The sequence below is a fragment of the Nerophis lumbriciformis genome, linkage group LG03 (genome assembly GCF_033978685.3).
Source record: "Nerophis lumbriciformis linkage group LG03, RoL_Nlum_v2.1, whole genome shotgun sequence".
NCBI classification, from domain to species: Eukaryota; Metazoa; Chordata; class Actinopteri; order Syngnathiformes; family Syngnathidae; genus Nerophis; species Nerophis lumbriciformis.
In genome coordinates, this window is record NC_084550.2 from 50,252,501 (window position 1) to 50,266,264 (window position 13,764).

General features: G+C 35.3%; 2 protein-coding genes across 4 annotated transcripts in view; one reads left to right on the forward strand and one right to left on the reverse strand.

Annotated features, from left to right (window-relative positions):
• syn2b (synapsin IIb) overlaps positions 1 to 13,764 on the forward strand; it is a 261,009-nt gene that overhangs the window by 157,865 nt on the left and 89,380 nt on the right. The gene's annotated exons all lie outside the window — the stretch shown is intronic.
• Positions 1 to 13,764, reverse strand: part of LOC133586226 (metalloproteinase inhibitor 4-like) — a 66,964-nt gene that overhangs the window by 1,833 nt on the left and 51,367 nt on the right. The window contains exon 6 of the mRNA XM_061938602.2: positions 1 to 203. This exon is cut by the window's left edge and continues 1,833 nt beyond it. Within this exon, the coding sequence (XP_061794586.1) occupies positions 6 to 203 (198 nt within the window). The 3' untranslated portion in view covers positions 1 to 5. The remainder of the gene's footprint in view (positions 204 to 13,764) is intronic.

Genomic DNA, 13,764 nt, shown 5'->3' on the forward strand with positions numbered 1-13,764 from the left:
GCCGGTCAAGGGTCAGTCATGTCCAGGAAGTCTTTCTCAGGGGCGTGGCCTCCCCTGTACCAACCGCAGGTCGTGTCGGAGCGGCGGATGCAAGCGTACTGCCGAGCCTGCTCCCCGTTAAGGCTGTTGTCCAGCAGCCAGTCCGTCCACAAGCATTCGTTCTCGCCTGTGGATGCACACGGCACCGTGTAGCACACGTTGATCTGGGGAAAGAAAGGCTTTAGTGTCTCCTATTGTGCAAAAGTAACTTTGTCATGATGTTCCAGCAGTAATATGTGACCCTGGAGCTAGTTTGTGAGCACCAAACGTGAGAAAATTACCTCCCTCACTTGTTTGGTCCACATTTGAGAGAGAAGGCCTTCAGTCGCTTCTGACACTGCAGATTTTTATGAAGTGAGTTTTGAGTGATTTTAGTCTTTATTTGAAGGGACAATGCACAGAGACATTAAGCTCAAAGACAGATATGTTCTGCACCAGATTATAGCTAAATAGCTCAGTTCCATCCCTGGCTACCTAAATTAAAGAGATTTAAAAATCATGCAATAAAATCATTACAATAAAATTATACTATAGCAGTGGTTCTTAACCTGGGTTCGATCGAACCCTAGGGGTTCGGTGAGTCGGCCTTAGGGGTTCGGCGGAGGTCAAAACACACCCGACTCATCGTGTAAATACAAACTTCTCCCTATCGGCGTATTACGGATACGGCAACAGCTGACTGATTTGCAGGTGTGTAATTTGTTGTGAGTTTATACACCGTGTTGGTTTTGTTGTTTGAACAAGGTGATGTTCATGCACGGTTCATTTTGTGCACCAGTAAAAAAAACATGGTAACACTTTAGTATGGGGAACATATTCACCATTAATTAGTTGCTTATTAACATGCAAATTAGTAACATATTGGCTCTTAACTAGTCATTATTAAATACTTATTAATGCCTTATTCGGCATGGCCTTATTATAACCCTAACCCTCTAACCCAGGCCCTAATCCTTTAACACTAACCAAATAACTCTAAATGAAGTCTTTATTACTTAGAATGTTCCCCTAATGTCCAAAAAACTCAAAATGTGGTCTTTGTTACTTAGAATATGTTCCCCTAGTGTCCAAATAACTCTAAATTAAGTCTTTGTTACTTAGAATATGTTCCCCTAGTGTCCATCCAAATAACTCAAAATGTAGTCTTTGTTACTTAGAATATGTTCCGCTAGTGTCCGAATAACTCAAAATGTAGTCTTTGTTACTTAGAATATGTTCCCCTAGTGTCCAAATAACTCTAAATTAAGTCTTTGTTACTTAGAATATGTTCCCCTAGTGTCCAAATAACTCTAAATTTAGTCTTTGTTATTTAGAATATGGTCCCTTAGTGTCCAAATAACTCTAATCTAAGTCTTTGTTTCTTAGAATATGTTCCCCTAGTGTCCAAATAACTCTAAATTAAGTCTTTGTTACTTCAAATATGTTCTCCTAGTGTCCAAATAACTCTAAATTTAGTCTTTGTTACTTAGAATATGTTCCCCCAGTGTCCAAATAACTCAAAATATAGTCTTTGTTACCGGTACTTAGAATATGTTCCCCTAGTGTCCAAATAACTCTAAATGTAGTCTTTGTTACTTAGAATATGTTCTCCTAGTGTCCAAATAACTCTAAATTAAGTCTTTGTTACTTAGAATATGGTCCCTTAGTGTCCAAATAACTCTAATCTAAGTCTTTGTTACTTAGAATATGTTCCCCTAGTGTCCAAATAACTCAAAATGTAGTCTTTGTTACTTAGAATATGTTCCCCTAGTGTCCAAATAACTCTAAATGTAGTCTTTGTTACTTAGAATATGTTCCCCTGGTGTCCAAATAACTCTAAATTAAGTCTTTGTTACTTAGAATATGTTCCCCTAGTGTCCAAATAACTCTAATCTAAGTCTTTGTTTCTTAGAATATGTTCCCCTACTGTCCAAATAACTCAAAATGTAGTCTTTGTTACTTAGAATATGTTCCCCTAGTGTCCAAATAACTCTAAATGTAGTCTTTGTTACTTAGAATATGTTCTCCTAGTGTCCAAATAACTCTAAATTAAGTCTTTGTTACTTAGAATATGGTCCCTTAGTGTCCAAATAACTCTAATCTAAGTCTTTGTTACTTAGAATATGTTCCCCTAGTGTCCAAATAACTCAAAATGTAGTCTTTGTTACTTAGAATATGTTCCCCTAGTGTCCAAATAACTCTAAATGTAGTCTTTGTTACTTAGAATATGTTCCCCTGGTGTCCAAATAACTCTAAATTAAGTCTTTGTTACTTAGAATATGTTCCCCTAGTGTCCAAATAACTCCAAATTAAGTCTTTGTTACTTGGAATATGTTCCCCTAGTGTCCAAATAACTCTAAATGTAGTCTTTGTTACTTGGAACATGTTCCCCTAGTGTCCAAATAACTCTAAATTAAGTCTTTGTTACTTGGAATATGTTCCCCTAGTGTCCAAATAACTCTAAATGTAGTCTTTGTTGCTTAGAATATGTTCCCCTAGTGTCCAAATAACTCTAAATGTAGTCTTTGTTACTTAGAATATGTTCTCCTAGTGTCCAAATAACTCTAAATTAAGTCTTTGTTACTTAGATTATGGTCCCTTAGTGTCCAAATAACTCTAATCTAAGTCTTTGTTACTTAGAATATGTTCCCCTAGTGTCCAAATAACTCAAAATGTAGTCTTTGTTACTTAGAATATGTTCCCCTAGTGTCCAAATAACTCTAAATGTAGTCTTTGTTACTTGGAATATGTTCCCCTAGTGTCCAAATAACTCTAAATTAAGTCTTTGTTACTTAGAATATGTTCCCCTAGTGTCCAAATAACTCCAAATTAAGTCTTTGTTACTTGGAATATGTTCCCCTAGTGTCCAAATAACTCTAAATGTAGTCTTTGTTACTTGGAATATGTTCCCCTAGTGTCCAAATAACTCTAAATTAAGTCTTTGTTACTTGGAATATGTTCCCCTAGTGTCCAAATAACTCTAAATGTAGTCTTTGTTACTTGGAATATGTTCCCCTAGTGTCCAAATAACTCTAAATTAAGTCTTTGTTACTTAGAATATGTTCCCCAAGTGTCCAAATAACTCTAAATTAAGTCTTTGTTACTTAGAATATGTTCCCCTAGTGTCCAAATAACTCTAAATGTAGTCTTTGTTACTTAGAATATGTTCCCCTGGTGTCCAAATAACTCTAAATTAAGTCTTTGTTACTTAGAATATGTTCCCCTAGTGTCCAAATAACTCCAAATTAAGTCTTTGTTACTTGGAATATGTTCCCCTAGTGTCCAAATAACTCTAAATGTAGTCTTTGTTACTTGGAATATGTTCCCCTAGTGTCCAAATAACTCTAAATTAAGTCTTTGTTACTTGGAATATGTTCCCCTAGTGTCCAAATAACTCTAAATGTAGTCTTTGTTACTTGGAATATGTTCCCCTAGTGTCCAAATAACTCTTAATTAAGTCGTTACTTAGAATATGTTCCCCAAGTGTCCAAATAACTCTAAATTAAGTCTTTGTTACTTAGAATATGTTCCCCTAGTGTCCAAATAACTCTAATTGTAGTCTTTGTTCCTTAGAATATGTTCCCCTGGTGTCCAAATAACTCGAAATTACGTCTTTGTTACTTAGAATATGTTCCCCTTGTGTCCAAATAACTCTAAATTTAGTTTTTGTTACTTAGAATATGTTCCCCTAGTGTCCATCCAAATAACTCAAAATGTAGTCTTTGATACTTAGAATATGTTCCCCTAGTGTCCAAATTACACTAGGGGAACAAATCCATCCATTTTCTACCGCTTATTCCCTTTTGGGGTCGCGGGGGGCGCTGGAGCCTATCTCAGCTACAATCGGGCGGAAAGCTGGGTACACCCTGGACAAGTCGCCACCTCATCGCAGGGCCAACACAGATAGACAGACAACTTTCACACTCACATTCACACACTAGGGCCAATTTAGTGTTGCCAATCAACTTATCCCCAGGTGCATGTCTTTGGAAGTGGGAGGAAGCCGGAGTACCCGGAGGGAACCCACGCAGTCACGGGGAGAACATGCAAAATCCACACAGAAAGATCCCGAGCCCGGGATTGAAACCAAGACTACTCAGGACCTTCGTATTGTGAGGCAGATGCACTAACCCCTCTTCCACCGTGCTGCCCCCCCTAGTGTCCAAATAACTCTAAATGTAGTCTTTGTTACTTGGAATATGTTCCCCTAGTGTCCAAATAACTCTAAATTTAGTCTTTGTTACTTAGAATATGTTCCCCAAGTGTCCAAATATCTCTAAATTAAGTCTTTGTTACTTAGAAAATGTTCCCCTAGTGTCCAAATAACTCTAAATTAAGTCTTTGTTACTTCGAATATGTTCCCCTAGTGTCCAAATAACTCTAAATTTAGTCTTTGTTACTTAGAAAATGGTCCCTTAGTGTCCAAATAACTCTAATCTAAGTCTTTGTTTCTTAGAATATGTTCCCCTAGTGTCCAAATAACTCTAAATTAAGTCTTTGTTACTTAGAATATGTTCCCCTAGTGTCCATCCAAATAACTCAAAATGTAGTCTTTGTTACTTAGAATATGTTCCGCTAGTGTCCAAATAACTCAAAATGTAGTCTTTGTTACTTAGAATATGTTCCCCTAGTGTCCAAATAACTCTAAATGTAGTCTTTGTTACTTAGAATATGTTCCCCAAGTGTCCAAATAACTCTAAATTAAGTCTTTGTTACTTAGAATATGTTCCCCTAGTGTCCAAATAACTCTAAATTTAGTCTTTGTTATTTAGAATATGGTCCCTTAGTGTCCAAATAACTCTAATCTAAGTCTTTGTTTCTTAGAATATGTTCCCCTAGTGTCCAAATAACTCTAAATTAAGTCTTTGTTACTTAAAATATGTTCTCCTAGTGTCCAAATAACTCTAAATTTAGTCTTTGTTACTTAGAATATGTTCCCCCAGTGTCTAAATAACTCAAAATGTAGTCTTTGTTACTTAGAATATGTTCCCCTAGTGTCCAAATAACTTTAAATGTAGTCTTTGTTACTTAGAATATGTTCTCCTAGTGTCCAAATAACTCTAAATTAAGTCTTTTTTACTTAGAATATGGTCCCTTAGTGTCCAAATAACTCTAATCTAAGTCTTTGTTACTTAGAATATGTTCCCCTAGTGTCCAAATAACTCAAAATGTAGTCTTTGTTACTTGGAATATGTTCCCCTAGTGTCCAAATAACTCTAAATGTAGTCTTTGTTACTTGGAATATGTTCCCCTAGTGTCCAAATAACTCTAAATTAAGTCTTTGTTACTTAGAATATGTTCCCCAAGTGTCCAAATAACTCTAAATTAAGTCTTTGTTACTTAGAATATGTTCCCCTAGTGTCCAATTAACTCTAATTGTAGTCTTTGTTCCTTAGAATATGTTCCCCTGGTGTCCAAATAACTCGAAATTAAGTCTTTGTTACTTAGAATATGTTCCCCTAGTGTCCAAATAACTCTAAATTTAGTCTTTGTTACTTAGAATATGTTCCCCTAGTGTCCATCCAAATAACTCAAAATGTAGTCTTTGTTACTTAGAATATGTTCCCCTAGTGTCCAAATAACTCTAAATGTAGTCTTTGTTACTTAGAACATGTTCCCCTGGTGTCCAAATAACTCTAAATGTAGTCTTTGTTACTTGGAATATGTTCCCCTAGTGTCCAAATAACTCTAAATTAAGTCTTTGTTACTTAGAATATGTTCCCCAAGTGTCCAAATAACTCTAAATTAACTCTTTGTTACTTAGAATATGTTCCCCTAGTGTCCAAATAACTCTAATTGTAGTCTTTGTTCCTTAGAATATGTTCTCCTGGTGTCCAAATAACTCGAAATTACGTCTTTGTTACTTAGAATATGTTCCCCTAGTGTCCAAATAACTCTAAATTTAGTCTTTGTTACTTAGAATATGTTCCCCTAGTGTCCATCCAAATAACTCAAAATGTAGTCTTTGATACTTAGAATATGTTCCCCTAGTGTCCATCCATCCATCCATCCATTTTCTACCGCTTATTCCCTTTTGGGGTCGCGGGGGGCGCTGGAGCCTATCTCAGCTACAATCGGGCGGAAAGCGGGGTACACCCTGGACAAGTCGCCACCTCATCGCAGGGCCAACACAGATAGACAGACAACTTTCACACTCACATTCACACACTAGGGCCAATTTAGTGTTGCCAATCAACTTATCCCCAGGTGCATGTCTTTGGAAGTGGGAGGAAGCCGGAGTACCCGGAGGGAACCCACGCAGTCACGGGGAGAACATGCAAAATCCACACAGAAAGATCCCGAGCCCGGGATTGAACCCAAGACTACTCAGGACCTTCGTATTGTGAGGCAGATGCACTAACCCCTCTTCCACTGTGCTGCCCCCCCTAGTGTCCAAATAACTCTAAATGTAGTCTTTGTTACTTAGAATATGTTCCCCTAGTGTCCAAATAACTCTAAATTTAGTCTTTGTTACTTAGAATATGTTCCCCAAGTGTCCAAATATCTCTAAATTAAGTCTTTGTTACTTAGAAAATGTTCCTCTAGTGTCCAAATAACTCTAAATTAAGTCTTTGTTACTTCGAATATGTTCCCCTAGTGTCCAAATAACTCTAAATTTAGTCTTTGTTACTTAGAATATGGTCCCTTAGTGTCCAAATAACTCTAATCTAAGTCTTTGTTTCTTAGAATATGTTCCCCTAGTGTCCAAATAACTCTAAATTAAGTCTTTGTTACTTAGAATATGTCCTCCTAGTGTCCAAATAACTCTAAATTAAGTCTTTGTTACTTAGAATATGTTCCCCTAGTGTCCAAATAACTCAAAATGTAGTCTTTGTTACTTAGAATATGTTCCCCTAGTGTCCAAATAACTCTAAATGTAGTCTTTGTTACTTAGAATATGTTCACCTGGTGTCCAAATAACTCTAAATTAAGTCTTTGTTACTTAGAATATGTTCCCCTCGTGTCCAAATAACTCAAAATGTAGTCTTTGTTACTTAGAATATGTTCCCCTAGTGTCCAAATAACTCTAAATGTAGTATTTGTTACTTAGAATATGTTCCCCTGGTGTCCAAATAACTTTAAATTAAGTCTTTGTTACTTTGAATATGTTCACCTGGTGTCCAAATAACTCAAAATGTAGTCTTTGTTACTTAGAATATGTTCCCCTAGTGTCCAAATAACTCTAAATTAAGTCTTTGTTACTTAGAATATGTTCCCCTACTGTCCAAATAACTCTAAATTAAGTCTTTGTTACTTAGAATATGTTCCCCTAGTGTCCATCCAAATAACTCAAAATGTAGTCTTTGTTACTTAGAATATGTTCCCCTAGTGTCCAAATTACTCAAAATTTAGTCTTTGTTACTTAGAATATGTTCCCCAAGTGTCCAAATAACTCTAAATTAAGTCTTTGTGTCTTAGAATATGTTCCCCAAGTGTCCAAATAACTCTAAATTAAGTTTTTGTTACTTAGAATATGTTCTCCTAGTGTCCAAATAACTCTAAATTAAGTCTTTGTTACTTAGAATATGTTCCCCTGATGTCCAAATAACTCAAAATGTAGTCTTTGTTACTTAGAATATGTTCCCCTAGTGTCCAAATAACTCTAAATTTAGTCTTTGTTACTTAGAATATGTTCCCCTAGTGTCCATCCAAATAACTCAAAATGTAGTCTTTGATACTTAGAATATGTTCCCCTAGTGTCCAAATAACTCAAAATGTAGTCTTTGTTACTTAGAATATGTTCTTCTAGTGTCCAAATAACTCTAAATGTAGTCTTTGTTACTTAGAATATGTTTTCCTAGTGTCCAAATAACTCTAAATGAAGTCTTTGTTACTTAGAATATGTTCCCCTAGTGTTCAAATAACTCTAAATTTAGTCTTTGTTACTTAGAATATGTTCCCCTAGTGTCCAAATAACTCTAAATTTAGTCTTTGTTACTTAGAATATGTTCCCCTAGTGTCCATCCAAATAACTCAAAATGTAGTCTTTGTTACTTAGAATATGTTCCCCTAGTGTCCAAATAACTCTAAATGTAGTCTTTGTTACTTAGAATATGTTCCCCTGGTGTCCAAATAACTCTAAATTAAGTCTTTGTTACTTAGAATATGTTCCCCTAGTGTCCAAATAACTCCAAAATAAGTCTTTGTTACTTGGAATATGTTCCCCTAGTGTCCAAATAACTCTAAATGTAGTCTTTGTTACTTGGAATATGTTCCCCTAGTGTCCAAATAACTCTAAATTAAGTCTTTGTTACTTGGAATATGTTCCCCTAGTGTCCAAATAACTCTAAATGTAGTCTTTGTTACTTGGAATATGTTCCCCTAGTGTCCAAATAACTCTAAATTAAGTCTTTGTTACTTAGAATATGTTCCCCAAGTGTCCAAATAACTCTAAATTAAGTCTTTGTTACTTAGAATATGTTCCCCTAGTGTCCAAATAACTCTAATTGTAGTCTTTGTTCCTTAGAATATGTTCCCCTGGTGTCCAAATAACTCGAAATTAAGTCTTTGTTACTTAGAATATGTTCCCCTTGTGTCCAAATAACTCTAAATTTAGTCTTTGTTACTTAGAATATGTTCCCCTAGTGTCCATCCAAATAACTCAAAATGTAGTCTTTGATACTTAGAATATGTTCCCCTAGTGTCCATCCATCCATCCATCCATTTTCTACCGCTTATTCCCTTTTGGGGTCGCGGGGGGCGCTGGAGCCTATCTCAGCTACAATCGGGCGGAAAGCGGGGTACACCCTGGACAAGTCGCCACCTCATCGCAGGGCCAACACAGATAGACAGACAACTTTCACACTCACATTCACACACTAGGGCCAATTTAGTGTTGCCAATCAACTTATCCCCAGGTGCATGTCTTTGGAAGTGGGAGGAAGCCGGAGTACCCGGAGGGAACCCACGCAGTCACGGGGAGAACATGCAAAATCCACACAGAAAGATCCCGAGCCCGGGATTGAAACCAAGACTACTCAGGACCTTCGTATTGTGAGGCAGATGCACTAACCCCTCTTCCACCGTGCTGCCCCCTCTAGTGTCCAAATAACTCTAAATGTAGTCTTTGTTACTTAGAATATGTTCCCCTAGTGTCCAAATAACTCTAAATTTAGTCTTTGTTATTTAGAATATGTTCCCCAAGTGTCCAAATAACTCTAAATTAAGTCTTTGTTACTTAGAAAATGTTCCCCTAGTGTCCAAATAACTCTAAATTAAGTCTTTGTTACTTCGAATATGTTCCCCTAGTGTCCAAATAACTCTAAATTTAGTCTTTGTTACTTAGAATATGTCCTCCTAGTGTCCAAATAACTCTAAATTAAGTCTTTGTTACTTAGAATATGTTCCCCTAGTGTCCAAATAACTCAAAATGTAGTCTTTGTTACTTAGAATATGTTCCCCTAGTGTCCAAATAACTCTAAATGTAGTCTTTGTTACTTAGAATATGTTCCCCTGGTGTCCAAATAACTCTAAATTAAGTCTTTGTTACTTAGAATATGTTCCCCTTGTGTCCAAATAACTCAAAATGTAGTCTTTGTTACTTAGAATATGTTCCCCTAGTGTCCATCCAAATATCTCAAAATGTAGTCTTTGTTACTTAGAATATGTTCCCCTAGTGTCCAAATTACTCAAAATTTAGTCTTTGTTACTTAGAATATGTTCCCCAAGTGTCCAAATAACTCTAAATTAAGTCTTTGTTTCTTAGAATATGTTCCCTTGGTGTCCAAATAACTCTAAATTAAGTTTTTGTTACTTAGAATATGTTCTCCTAGTGTCCAAATAACTCTAAATTAAGTCTTTGTTACTTAGAATATGTTCCCCTAATGTCCAAATAACTTAAAATGTAGTCTTTGTTACTTAGAATATGTTCCCCTAGTGTCCAAATAACTCTAAATTTAGTCTTTGTTACTTAGAATATGTTCCCCTAGTGTCCATCCAAATAACTCAAAATGTAGTCTTTGATACTTAGAATATGTTCCCCTAGTGTCCAAATAACTCAAAATGTAGTCTTTGTTACTTAGAATATGTTCTTCTAGTGTCCAAATAACTCTAAATGTAGTCTTTGTTACTTAGAATATGTTTTCCTAGTGTCCAAATAACTCTAAATGAAGTATTTGTTACTTAGAATATGTTCCCCTAGTGTCCAAATAACTCTAAATTTAGTCTTTGTTACTTAGAATATGTTCCCCAAGTGTCCAAATAACTCTAAATTAAGTCTTTGTTACTTAGAATATGTTCCCCTAGTGTCCAAATAACTCTAAATTAAGTCTTTGTTACTGAGAATATGTTCCCCTAGTGTCCAAATAACTCTAAATTTAGTCTTTGTTACTTAGAATATGTTCCCCTAGTGTCCATCCAAATAACTCAAAATGTAGTCTTTGATACTTAGAATATGTTCCCTTAGTGTCTAAATAACTCAAAATGTAGTCTGTGTTACTTAGAATATGTTCCCCTAGTGTCCAAATAACTCTAAATTAAGTCTTTGTTACTTAGAATATGTTCCCCTAGTGTCCAAATAACTCAAAATGTAGTCTGTTACTTAGAATATGTTCCCCTAGTGTCCAAATAACTCTAAATTTAGTCTTTGTTACTTAGAATATGTTCCCCTAGTGTCCAAATAACTCTAAATTTAGTCTTTGTTACTTAGAATATGTTCCCCTAGTGTCCATCCAAATAACTAAAATTGTAGTCTTTGTTACTTAGAATATGTTCCCCTAGTGTCCAAATAGCTCAAACTGTAGTCTTTGTTACTTAGAATATGTTCCCCTAGTGTCCAAATAACTCTAAATTAAGTCTTTGTTACTTAGAATATGTTCCCCTAGTGTCCAAATAACTCTAAATTGAGTCTTTTTTACTTAGAATATGTTCCCCTAGTGTCCATCCAAATAACTCAAAATGTAGTCTTTGATACTTAGAATATGTTCCCCTAGTGTCCAAATAACTCAAAATGTAGTCTTTGTTACTTAGAATATGTTCCCCTAGTGTCCAAATAACTCTAAATTAAGTCTTTGTTACTTAGAATATGTTTCCCTAGTGTCCAAATAACTCTAAATTTAGTCATTGTTACTTAGAATATGTTCCCCTAGTGTCCATCCAAATAACTCAAAATGTAGTCTTTGATACTTAGAATATGTTCCCCTAGTGTCCAAATAACTCAAAATGTAGTCTTTGTTACTTAGAATATGTTCCCCTAGTGTCCAAATAACTCTAAATTTAGTCTTTGTTACTTAGAATATGTTCCCCTAGAGTCCAAATAACTCTAAATTAAGTCTTTGTTATTTAGAATATGTTCCCTAGTGTCCAAATAACTCTAAATTTAGTCTTTGTTACTTAGAATATGTTCCCCTCGTGTCCAAATAACTCTAAATTAAGTCTTTGTTACTTAGAATATGTTCCCCTAGTGTCCAAATAACTCTAAATTAAGTCTTTGTTACTTAGAATATGTTCCCCTAGTGTCCAAATAACTCTAAATTAAGTCTTTGTTACTTAGAATATGTTCCCCTAGTGTCCAAATAACTCTAAATTGAGTCTTTTTTACTTAGAATATGTTCCCCTAGTGTCCATCCAAATAACTCAAAATGTAGTCTTTGATACTTAGAATATGTTCCCCTAGTGTCCAAATAACTCTAAATTGAGTCTTTTTTACTTAGAATATGTTCCCCTAGTGTCCATCCAAATAACTCAAAATGTAGTCTTTGACACTTAGAATATGTTCCCCTCGTGTCCAAATAACTTTAAATTTAGTCTTTGTTACTTAAAATATGTTCTCCATACTAAAGTGTTACCAAAAACATATAACTTTGTCTCGAATTTGAAATATATATATATATTTTTATTTTTATTTTTATTTTTTCACTAAAGAAGGGTTCGGTGAATGCGCACATGAAACTGGTGGGGTTCGGTACCTCCAACAAGGTTAAGAACCACTGTACTATAGCATGTCATAAAATGTCCTTTCATTGACACATACTTATCATACATTACAACCACCCCTCCTTTACATCAAAACACATAGACAATACATGCTCTTGTTCCACATATGTCATCATTTGTAAAAACAACCATGATTTTAACACACACGCCTCACAGTTTACAACAAAATGTTGCCATGCGCAAATATAACACACATTAAGTTGACATGTCAAACATAGTGCCAACCTTAGTGACCGTGTGAGCAGCTTTGATTGCTCCAAAGCTACTTTTTAACTTCAATTGTGAATGAAGAATAATCTGTTAGACTTTTCAAGTTTGTTGTGAGGTGGTTCCATTCCTTTATCGCTTTATATGAAAAGGCTGATTGTGCAAAAGAGGTTTTACATCTGGGTACCCTACACTGCCCCCTGGTGGAGGCTTGTGTGTTTCTAGTTGTCACAGCAGATGTAAACTGGACAAAGTGCTTAAGTGGCGCTGGTGCAGTGTTATTTGGGATTCGATGGGCCATTCGTATTGATGCTAATCTTTGAATGTGAGCAAAATTGAACAATCTATATTTTTGGAGAACTAAACAGCGATGGTGGTGTTGTGGTTCTCGGTCAAAGATTTTGAGCGATTGTTTGTGCAAAGTTTCCTATGGCCTGAGTGTCAATTTGCTTGCCTGGGACCAACATGTTATACAATAATAAAAACGAGACATAATCATTGCATTAAAATAGGTTTGAGCTGCCTCCAGTGTTAACGAATTCCTGATACATTTGAACATTTTTATGTTGTATTTAAGACTCTGGCACATCTGTTTGATATGTTTTTTAAAAGCCAAGTGTTGGGTCTAAAATGACCCCCAGGTAACGATATTCACTAACATGTTGTATTATTTCCTTATTAACAGTTATATTTGGAAAGGATGACATTTTATATTTGTCATGCAGGAAAATATTTCCTTTTGGGCTTTGGTCCAGACTAGCTATATCAGGGTTTTCTTGGGTCATTGAAAAAAGCATGAAATGAATTTTGCAAAAATGTAGGCTTTAAAAACATTAACCATTAATTGTCCAGAGGCATTAAAAAATCCATACGATTGCAATTGGCAACAAAAAAAGACAACAAAACAAATAATGAGACTCTATTTTATTTCTATGTTTGTTTACCTATTTAGGATTATTAAGTTATTGACCTTCCAATTCCCATCGTTAAAAATACTACAGTAATGAAACATGTGTTTATTGCTTTTAGAAGGTTGACTTTTACATATGTGCTTAATATGGCCACGGTTAATGTAAACTTTTCCTTTGCTCTGATTACTTTTTCGCACACTCTTGGCATTCTCTCGATGAGCTTTAAGATGCGGTCACTTGAAATGGTTTTCACTTCACAGGTGTGCGCGAAGCTCGTCGAGAGAATGCCAAGAGTGTGCAAAACAGTAATCAATCGCAAAGGGTGGCTATTTTGAAGAAGCTAGAATATAAAACATGTTTTCAGTAAATTCACCTTTTTTTTTTGTTAAGAAAGGCCTTAGTGGCCACATGCGTGGACAGCACCTTTTAGCTCTTATTTCCAAAATTGTGTACACTACTGAATTGGGGTCTTATGCCGACATATAGACACTTATACTGCTATCTGGTGGTGTCAGAAGAGTATAACATACAATGGAATTTGGAAAAAAAAAGTGGAAAAATAAAAATTAGTATGTCATTACACATGAAGTACACATTTGTGTACTTATGGACTAAGTACATCATATCAGAAGATGATTTTTAGTTTTTATTCTAATTAGGGTTCAATAAGCCCAAATAGCAAACAGAAATAAAA